The 11070-nt window shown below is 39.4% G+C and overlaps 1 protein-coding gene across 1 annotated transcript in view; it reads right to left on the reverse strand.

The window, feature by feature from the left end:
- LOC109926202 (probable phospholipid-transporting ATPase IIA) overlaps positions 1-11070 on the reverse strand; it is a 175651-nt gene that overhangs the window by 108397 nt on the left and 56184 nt on the right. The window contains exons 10-13 of the mRNA XM_048608579.1: positions 8982-9058; positions 7272-7432; positions 3732-3874; positions 1083-1195 (exon numbers count right to left, since the gene is read on the reverse strand). Of these exons, the coding sequence (XP_048464536.1) occupies positions 1083-1195; positions 3732-3874; positions 7272-7432; positions 8982-9058 (494 nt within the window). The remainder of the gene's footprint in view (positions 1-1082; positions 1196-3731; positions 3875-7271; positions 7433-8981; positions 9059-11070) is intronic.

Here is an 11070-nt window from a genome sequence, read left to right on the forward strand (position 1 = left end):
GGTTCGCCGAATTGACTGGTTTTCGTTCAAGCATTTTGCTCCCTTCGAGGCAACATCTTCAGTGCTGTCTATGCTCCATTAAAGTACTGTTGTTCTGTTTCATTCTGAATTTATATGATCCGGTCTGTTATGGTGGGTAGTTCTGTTTCTGGGGGTTTTGCTCCATCGTGGTATGTAAATGGGATCTATTTCAACATGTTTGTTTATGGTACCAGTGGTTGGAAACCAGGCTTCCAGGAATTCTTGTGCTTGTCTTTGTTTTGCTTGTCCTAGTACTGTTATGTTGTCCCAGTTAAACTGATGTCCTTCTTTGTCAGCGTGAATAGAAATGAGGGAGTCATTTGGATGAAGCCTTGTCTCTGTTACTCTGCCTCACATTGTGTGTTTTACTAACTGCTACTGGGCAGATGTACCTCAGGCTCAAGAAGGCTTTGCTATACGTGAGAATAAGCTGACAAACTTTCCGAATCAGAAACTTTTAATAATTCACTACTGTTTCCAAACAAAACATGAATGTGGAGATTAGAGTAAAAGCAGCTAAATATCTGCCTCGCATCAATGAACTGCTGAACAAAGTCCCTCGCCAAATGCTTCTACTCTGATAAATTCAGGATGGAACAGAACAACAGCGCTTCAGTGGACAGCACTGATGATGTCACCTAAAAGGGGGATGAAACGTTTGCATGAAAACTAGTCAGCTCGGCGAACCAGCTTACAACTCCACTGTAGCATGATTCAAGCAAAAGTCACCTGGTCAATCTGCTAAAGAAAAATGCAATCCTCTCAGGCTGTAAAGTACAAATCAAATATTTATAAATGAATGATTCATTTATGATGACAATTGAATAAGTGGTTCTTTTTGATAATAAACGAAACATCATGATAACCTGTTTAAGCAATCATACAGAAAATAAGAAAGGATTGTATCAGACTCAATGACATCTTGAACTTAATAAATCACTGAAAGGAATTTAGAGTTTCATTGGTCCTACACTCAGCAATGGAAATCGGAGCTTATAGTAAATTATTAGCCTGAGTAGTAAACAACACCAGTAGCAGCTAGTCACTTAGACAAGGATTACCTGTGTATATGCACTAAAAACGTGGCTCTCTACTTCATCCATAGAATCTAACCCATAAGATACCGTACCCAGGTGAAGACGCCTGAACTGCATCTCATTTTTTGTAAGAGTTCCTGTGAAATGGAGACAGAAAGACCAAGATAAGATATGAGATTTTGAAATTTATGGAATTCCATTTTAGTTCCTTGTATCAGCAAGGCATAATGCCCTTTGGAGAGCTAGTGCAGACACAATGGGCCAAATGGCCATCTTGTACATGGGACAATTCTGTGATTCTGTGATCCCAAGGTATTGCTACATTAAGGGTCTGTACACAAAGTGACTTCCTCTACCCCATTTTTTATCCTATCCACTGAGCAATATGGTGCAAGCAATTTGTTCAACTGACTTCATGTGTGAACCTAAACTATCATTTGCTGATTGTTTATCCATGGGTGGAGGGGAGAATGAGAGATTAACACCGTTTCACATGACATTGTGCTCACTTGAATGCAAATGGAGGGGATGTAATCCTGCTTTCGAATCAGGACGTCAGCCCCTCTCAAACCCATGAGGAGATTGCAGTAGTTGTAGGGAGAGGCCCTTCATTAGTCAGAGGGTTGCATGGCTGTCCACCATCTTATTACAGTAGCAAGAAAACAAAGTGAATGCTCGCCTCTGCCATTATAGTCTTTTTAAAAAAAAACATTCACAGGATAGGGCAGCACAGTAGCTCATTGGTTAGCACTGCGGCCTCACAGTGACAGGGATCCAGGTTCGATTCCACCCTCGGGCGACTGTCTGTATGGAGTTTGCACATTTTCCCTGTGTCTGCATGGGTTTCCTCCAGGTGCTCCAGTTTCCTCCCACAGTCCAAAGATGCGCAGGTCATGTGGATTGGACATGCTAAATTGCCCATAGTGTTCAGGGATATGCAGCTTAGATGGATTAGCCATGGGAGATGCTGGGTTACAGCGATAGGGTAGAGGGGTGGTTCTGGGTGGGATGCTCTTCAGAGGTGTGGACTCAATGGGCCAAATGGCCTGTTTCCACACTATGATTCTATGAGGATGTGGGCATTGCTGGTTAGGCCAGCATTTATTGCCCATCCCTAACTGCCCAGAGGACTATTAAGAATCAGTCGCATGGATCACTTGTTACACAGTGTGACTGTAGGCCCTCTGCTCTACTGTCTACTCCAATTATTAACCACAGCAAACAAAGTTATGGTTGCTGTTTGCCTTTCAGATTGCACTCCAGGTCCAGATACTGTCACCACTGACTGGGTGTTGATGTTGCTTCTGGCCCAATTAGGGATTTCTGCAATCAAATAACACCACAACGGTGATGCAGTGTCATTGAGACAACAGGTCTGGATTGAAAATCCAGCCCCAGAACACAGTTATGTCAGAAAACCTCATCCTATGTATCATCTTAGTTTACCTCTTCTGCAACATCTTGACATCTTTTTGGAATGGAAGGCAGTCAGAACTGAACATTCTTTTCTTACGTAGATCTCCAATGATGTTTCTAACATCAAGCGAACTATATGTATTTGTTCTTTATCAGCCTCAACAACTCATTCCTTTTATTAAAAGATCAGTAAATCTGAATCTCTAAAGGTGTTTATCCCTCACCTCCTGTTAATGCTTTACCATTCGATGCATATTACCCCTCCTTATTTGCCAGAAAAATTGTGAAGAAGCAGATTTTTTCTTTGACCAGAGACTACTTCCCCTTCAAAATGGGAAAGCATAGAACTCCATAATCCTTTCGTCACTTGCTTTAGCTTCTCTAAGCTCCAAGTTCAAGATGTTCAAAATAGTGATCAATTAATTGATGAGAAACCTCATTAGTTTTCCATGGAAGGCTACACAGGCCCCAAAAACACAAAAGGGAAATTCTGTGTCTTTAAAACAACAACATTCAAGCTTGAAATAATATTTTGGTCTAGTGATCACAAACTAAAAAACTGCCTAAAGGAAGAAGGGAACAGGGTGATTTAAGGATAATCAACAGAAAAAAAAAGAAATATATCACTTCCTTAGGGGATTGCTCAGTCATCTATGTTTATTTTGTCTCAGATTTTATTCAAAACTCTTTATACTTCTTTAAAGGTAGACAGCTTATTATTAGAAAGTTGCTGGGGCAGTACAGGATGCCATGGGTTACAACATGAATGTTAAGAATGAATCTTAGTCACACAACTTTAAAATAGAGGAGGAAGCCATTTGGCCCAATATGCCTGTACTGGTTCTCTGAAAGGCTTTTCTACCTAATCCAATATTTCGCATCCCTTGTAAGTCTTTGCTTTCAAATATTCTTCCACTTTTACAAATCCTGCTTTCCCTGCTACTGATGAAGAATTTCATAACCTACCTCTCTGTAAATTTTTAAAAATCTCATCCTTTGTTCTTTTGGTAATGATCTTAACATTATGGTTGCTAATTACTGACTCACCGAACAATGGAAATTGAAGCTGGTCCAAGTTTTCTTTGTTAAAGCCTCCCTTAATTTTGAGCATCAGATTTTGTGCTTTGATGAAAAGCTCTAGCTTTTCAATTCTCTTTTCCTAATTAATCATTCTTCTCCTTTGTATCATGTTACTGAACCCTCTTTTCAGCCTCTCCATGGCAAGTGTGTGAATGCAATCCCAAAATAAAACATTACCTGTCTTGTCTGTGAGTACGTAAGATATTCTCCCAAGCTGCTCGGGAATGGTACTGGCCCGGACCAATGTGCCAGGAATTTTAGAGTCTTTCCTAATCATCAAGCTGTAGACCATCTTTCCCATGTCCAGGTTGACACGTATACTATATAGATCGGAAAGAACAAACACTAATAACAAAACAGCTCTCAACATATATTGCCACGTAAACATCCCCAAGTGAGTGTACTGAATACATGCGAATTTATTTTGATAATTGAATAAGGGTGTGACTGATTACTTTTGGGCTACAAAATTACTTTGATACAACCTCGATGCAGATGCGATAGAACAATATTTGGTGTGGTTTTTAATTTATAATTAACTTTCAGATGAGGTTCAGTGGAACTGCTGTCACCACAGAACTTTTTTTTTCTTTTCTCCCTTCTGCACCTCAAAGACATGCAAACCCTTATTGAAATAAATTTCAGGAACCCTCCAGTAACTATACCGTGCTTCACCCAAACATGCCTTATTCCAGTGAGTTTCCAACAACTACTCAACTCTCTGGAACATTACAGCTCAAGCCAAATCATACTCTCACTGTTCTGAAGAAAGGTCACTGGACCCGAAACATTAACTCCACTTTCTGTCCACAGGGGCTGCCTGACCTGCTGAGTTATCCCAGCAATTTCAGTTTTTGTTCATATCCTCGCTTATCCTGGATATTTTCAACAGGGATTGTCAAACTATGACAAGGTTAGAAATCCAGCTCAATCTTTTTCCCCTCCTCAATCCACTAATATTAAAGGTGCGTTACAGCACCTTGAAATTTACTCTTGTAATAATTATCTATCTCAGCACAGCCAAGATGATTCAATCTAGCTCCTTCTTGGGGGTACTCATTCAACTCACTGAATAGCCAGTAGAGCCAATACTTCAAAAAACAGATGAGGTTAGACTACGTGGGAAGTTAGAGTATTAAAAGCCTGCATCTTGACCCAAACCGTTCCCCAACCTACCTACTTTTGGTTTTAAAATATTAAGATAAGGAGTTCTTGCTAAAACTATACAAGGCATTAGATACATTTAGAATACTGTTTTGGTTCCCTTATGGAAGAAAAGATATACTGGCATTGGAAGCAGCTCAAAGAGGGTTCACTTGGTTGATCTTGGAGCTGGAGGGATTTTCTTACAAGAAAAGCCTGAGTAGGTTTTGTTTGCATTCACAACAGCTCAGAAGAATGAGAGGAGACCTCACTGAAACATACCAGATCCTTATGGGCTTGCCATGGTAGATGCAAAGAGGTTATATCCCTGTAGGGAGAGTCTAGAACTAGATGTGATAACCACAGAAGAAGAGGGTTGCCCATTTAAGACAAAGAAACATGGGAATTTTTTCTGTCAGAGAGTAGTCAATCTGTTATTTTTTTTACCACAGAGGGCTGTCCATTATAGGTCACTAAGTATATTCAAGGCTGAGATAAACAGATTTCTAAATCGGTAAGAGAATCAAGGTTTATAGGGTATAAGGTAGAAAAGTGGATTTAAGGATTATCAGATCAGCTATGATCCCATTAAATGGAAGAGCAGACTTAGTGGGCAAATTGGTCTACATGTGCCCTATGTCGTATGGTTTTAATGGATGCTGAATGGTGTGTAGACAACCAAGCTTCATTGATGGGGCAGGTTAGGACATGAAACTTTATGGTGGTGTTGCAAACTTTATTGATATTCCCCTACTGACATTCAAAGGTGGCCTGTCAAATACAGGTGGGGAGTGCTTTCTTCATGACCCCTTTGGATTAGGGAAACCTCCCATGATCCAGCTCTCTGTAACCCTACACCCAATTATTGATAATATCCTCTCATCACCCCCTGTCCCAGCCTCACCCAGAAGCCCGCTGACCTCCCCAAGATCCTAATTCCCCCTTGTGATAATCAAACTAAACTCCCCTCCCCCTCAGAACACCATGACTCGCTCCCACTGCCCCACACATCAGATCATCCTTCTCCAGTGGCCTTCACTCTACTACTTCCTGATGAACTGAAATCCCAACACAGCAATCAGGATGGCATCTAGGTATCAAACCGCTATGTGATAGCACACATGCATAGGTGAGTTCAAACTCCAGGGTTTGAGAGATTCTGAACTTCCACATTTCCCATGCCTTACTGTTTCCGGCTGGTAAGGGAAGCTAAAAAAACCTCACAGCTTCTGTTCTTTATACAAATCTTCCCAATGAGGCTGTTGTAATTTAACAAACATATTTCTCAGGCAAATATTTGGAGATTGCAGCTGGGAGATTCAAGTTTGCATGAAAGTACTACTAACAGAACTTAAAATTAGTATACACACAAATGTTATTGCAGATGTTATTAAATGTTTTGATAGGTGTATTTAGATAAACTGGACTGGGCAAGGCACTGGGAGGTAATCATTCCCAGAGTCAACTCCTTCATGAAAGGACTGAGAGGATATTGCAAGCAAAAAAAATGCAGATCTAAAATCAATTATTTACCCTCTATTAATTCTTAGGGTGTTTTTTTTTAAACTACCGAAATAAGCAACGACAATGAAAAGAACATTTTGCTCCACGTTTTAAAAATCATCCACCCCAGAAGAACTGTGAATAGTATTGGCAGCACAGCACTGACAGTTGAGCATTGTGTAGAATGAACAACATAAGTGCACTGATACTTTCTGCTTCAGCCACCCCACACGAGCACATTCTGTGGCGGAAAATGTCTAAATTTGTTACTTGTGCCGTTCAGTGCCTCCGTTATACTTGTTCCCTCTTTATTCAGGATTATCCACAACAAAAATATATTCTTCACATTTACCCGATGAAACACTTCCATACCAGTGAGGTCCTCAATCAGGTTTTCTCGTTTGCAGGAATAATCAAAATACTTGGGTCCAACATCATAATCATTTATTTTCTTAGCAATTGTGCTCTCTCAATTCTATTAACTTTGTAAATATTTTCTGCACTGTCTTCAATGCTTCAAGATTTTATATTGTTCAGACCCTTCTTCTTGTCTTTTTGGCCAGTCTTCCCGATTCCAGCTATTTCCTCCAACTTGATATCATCTTCAAATTTCAACACGGCCACTGAAACCTCAGGGTCAACGTCAATCATTCATTCTGTTGGTCAGTGAAACAACTCTTATCTCTGACTTCCTATTTTATAGTCATCTTGCAAACTATTCGTAAGCTGCCTAGAGTCAACTGTGTCACATAGTTTTGTCATGATAAATGTGTGCTCACTAAAGATCTTCCAATAGCTCAAATATTCCACATCCACTGCATTGCTTCTGTTCAGACAATGTATAGTGGGAATGGTGTCCTGCAGGGATTGGTGCTGACATTGTTGTTTACCATTTGCATAAACAATTCAAACTCAGAAATTCGCAAAACAGTTCAAAATTTGCAATAATGCTAAATTGGGAGGATACGCATCACGTGTAAACTGATGGGACAGAGCACACAGGAAAGGAAACTGAAAACAAAAGCTTTTAAAAAGGTTGCTATAGGCAGGAAGAAACAGACCATAATTTACCTGATTGGAACGATTTGGGAAAACAAAAGGAAGAAGCGAAACAAGTGGAGATACCAGCGACCCCTGAAGTGCTGCAGAGAAACCATGACAAGCGACAACGCCACCAATGCAACAAACAAAATCTTCATCAAACAGTTCACCTCCAGGTCAAACAGTCCCATCTAGGAAAAAGAAAAAAAACTAGAAATCAACAAAAGTGCTTCTTTACATGTATAGTAATAAATTTAACTCTCCAAAACATGTTCTCCAGAAAAAGTTTTTGTTTTTTAAAAAAATGGATGTGACATGCATCACATTCATCATTTTCATAGGGGCAGCTATCTTGCCTGTGACTAAGAAATTTTTTTTTTTAGAGACAAGGATACAAGTGTAAACAAGAATATGGCAGGCAAAGTTGCCAGCTAACAAGACACTGGGAACTTACCTGATTATAGTTTACATTTTTTGGTGCAATTTCTATGTTGACATAATTCCTGATTCCAGGTTAGACTGACAGATAACAATGACCTAATTCCTGGTTTCACTCCCGCGCAGTGCAGCAGATTTGGTGCTACTCCTGCTGCCACCTTGTGGTGAGTATATGGGAAAAGCCAATAGGCAAAAGTTAACTGGTGCTCCTCCCTACATGAAGAATAAATTCTTTTAAAAAAAAGTTAGTAACAGGAGAAGGTGCTTAACATGATTTATTTTTAGCTTGCATGATGGGAAACCATGTCTATTTAAATACATGGATCAGAAGTGGACATGTGCTATTCAAGGGAGGTCAGTCACATTTTAAACTATTACTGCAGCATAAACTCCGTTTGAACCAAAAACTCCCAATATCAAACACAGCTCATCCAGGCAAAGTGAGAAGTCCCTCTACTCACTTTCTGCAATGCACCTTAGCCCAAACCTCTGAACAGCATCTAATACTGTACCAATGTGATATTTAGCCATGTCTGACATGATATTTAGCCATGTCGTGCTAATGAAATGAACAACTTGGGTTTTGATACACCTATCCCCACTATCAACTGACTCAGGCTGCCCATAATTCACTTCCCCAAAAAGACTCTTGCTGCTAGCAGACAATGAAAGTATTGTACTCTAAGCTGAATTTGAGCACGAGTCCACGAATTCTCATCCATCCCAGTGCGTAGCATATTAAACATTGTAAAAAATTATGTAATAGCATGTGTTTCACATTGAGACAATACAAATACCTTTTCAAAAGCTGCACACTCAGTAGATAAAGCCTATGAGATTTTAATGGATTAGTATTCCTGCCAATCCAGTCCTTGGCTCTCGAGAAGTGGGAATATCTCCAACAGCTGAGATGTCACCCAGCTTTCAGCCAGAGGTTTTATTTTAAAATGTCACTGACATCATGAGATAGTATACCTCTGAAGGTTTAATTTCATCTTTCAGTGTTTACACATTCTATCAGGTCAGCAAAAATAAAATTATTCTTTCAACTTAGAATCTGTTAAAACTTTGCATAAATACTGCAAAACTTTGTCTAAATTCTGGTGTTTAGAAATTATCAAAAAAATGAGAAACGTGCTATTTGTTAGAGAAATCTAAACTATACATGAAATACAATTTCACTCCAAATATGACCATTAAGAAATTTTTCCCAGTAATTTGTAATGCATGTCAATTTATAAGGAGAAACAATTATGGGGCTCATTACTAAATTTGTTCTACACTAAAATTTTCAAACTGTACCTTGCTTTTTGGGTGAGACGTATTCATAACACTTCGCATTTCTTTGCCTGTGTAGATAACAACACCCACTGCAGTACCTTGGAAAGAGATTACATCAACAAAACACAAATAAGCAAGAGCCAGAAATAAATTTCATTTTAAAGAACCGACCAAAATTAATCTGCCCCACAGGTTCAGCGGATACAATGATGGTCAACGTGATGTAATTGCTCTTTATAAATGCACATGAACAGTCAAATTGTACAATATTAGGCAAGATAGAAAAGTCCCAAGGATTTGATACTCAAAATGTTAGCTCTGTATCTTACTCTAGGAGATACTGCTGTGTATTTCTACCACTTTCTATTTTAGGTCAGATTTCTAACATCAGAGTTACTTGCTTTTAGCAAAGTCTTAGTATCGATCATATACCTATGTGACGTAAACTGGTTTCAGCTGGCAGCATTAAGGATGCTTCAGTTGGCTGTAAGGATCCTGGGATTGGAAAGAAGTAAAAAGATGGCAAGAAAGAATGAAAGGGGGAAGGGTATGGGTGGGGGAGAGCAAAGGTGAAAATATACAGCAAAGGAATGGGAAACTTAGAGTGGATAAAACATTACTTTTACAAAAATTCCAATCCAAGGGATTCTGAGTCTGCTTCAGTCAAGGGGAGTCCTACAGGCTTCGCTGCACCAACAATCCACACATGGCAAATTGAACAAAGAGGCATTTCAGCATTTGTAAATCAGAATGGAGTAATTACCTAATTGCTCGATCACATTTGACCTTACAACTTAACTACTATGTATTGGGGAAATACACAGCCAGCAGTGTCTTTCAACACAGTCACGCGTTAAGAGAACAGAAGGTCATTATTAAAAGCAAAACGTTGACATTCTGTTAACACAGTTTTGACACGGGGCTGTATTATATTATTTTAGGGCTATACACCGTACAGTTTACAAAATATTGGTGGGATGATTATTAACTGGAATGCACATTGGGCAAATGGTGGAGAGGCATGTATACTGGCTGCTTGAGGGCTCCAGCAAGACGATCTCTCTATGGGCCACAAAACGTACACAGCCAAAAGCAAACAGTATGATTTGACAAACAGTAACAATGGTTTTTCCTATAGAACACAATGTATCAAAAAAAATAGTATATACAAAACATATTGGACAAAGATGTATGGCAATTGTAAAGGTAAAAATGATATCCAGTGGATGAATCAAGAAAATATTAATTTAACTACACAAAAGCTGAAAATATTCAGTTTGTGTCAAAGTTAAACTGCTTGTGACACTAATGAAACCCACAGCAAAGTAATGGGAAATGGGAAATGGGAAATGAATGTACAAACACAATAGCTAGCTGCAGCACAGCCATGGGATCTGAGTCACTGAGAATATCAAGGATGACGACATGTTCCTGAGTTATGTTTCTTCTCGACTCTCAGTTTAAACCTCATCCTGTTATCCAACATGATGAGCAAGCTGCTGATGGTGTTACAACTCACTGGGGTAGCAGCCTGGAAACCAGTCCCACTCCTCCCAGAATCATCACAAAAGTTAAAGATTACATAAAAGTTTATAAAATCCACAATTTTGCAGTCTGTCAGACTCAGGTTGACAAAGTATGGACCAGGTTTAAGTACTGAATAAAAATTACTACTTATGACAAATAAATAGATCCTAACTACAGATCAACAACGACTTTCTACTAGTTAAAACACTAACCCACACATAAGATTTCCCCTCAACACGCACATACAAACTGACAAAAAAAAAACGAGTGTTCTGAATGCTGCATCTTGATTTTCCTTCTCCGTATTCTTTCACCTGTTTGCAAAAGGCACAGGATAACTGGTTCACACTTAGTCTGGGAGAATGCAATAACAGTCTCTGGAAACGACCCACTTTGCTGCTTCAGTTCAAAGAAGGTTTACTAGACCAGTACCTGGAATGGATGGAGATAGTAGGAACTGCAGATGCTGGAGAATCTGAGATAACAAGGTGTAGAGCTGGATGAACACAGCAGGCCAAGCAGCATCATAGGAGCAGGAAGGCTGACGTTTCGGGCCTAGACCCTTCTTCAGAAAGGGTCTTTT

The sequence above is a fragment of the Rhincodon typus genome, chromosome 19 (assembly GCF_021869965.1).
Source record: "Rhincodon typus isolate 14 chromosome 19, sRhiTyp1.1, whole genome shotgun sequence".
Taxonomy (NCBI): Eukaryota; Metazoa; Chordata; class Chondrichthyes; order Orectolobiformes; family Rhincodontidae; genus Rhincodon; species Rhincodon typus.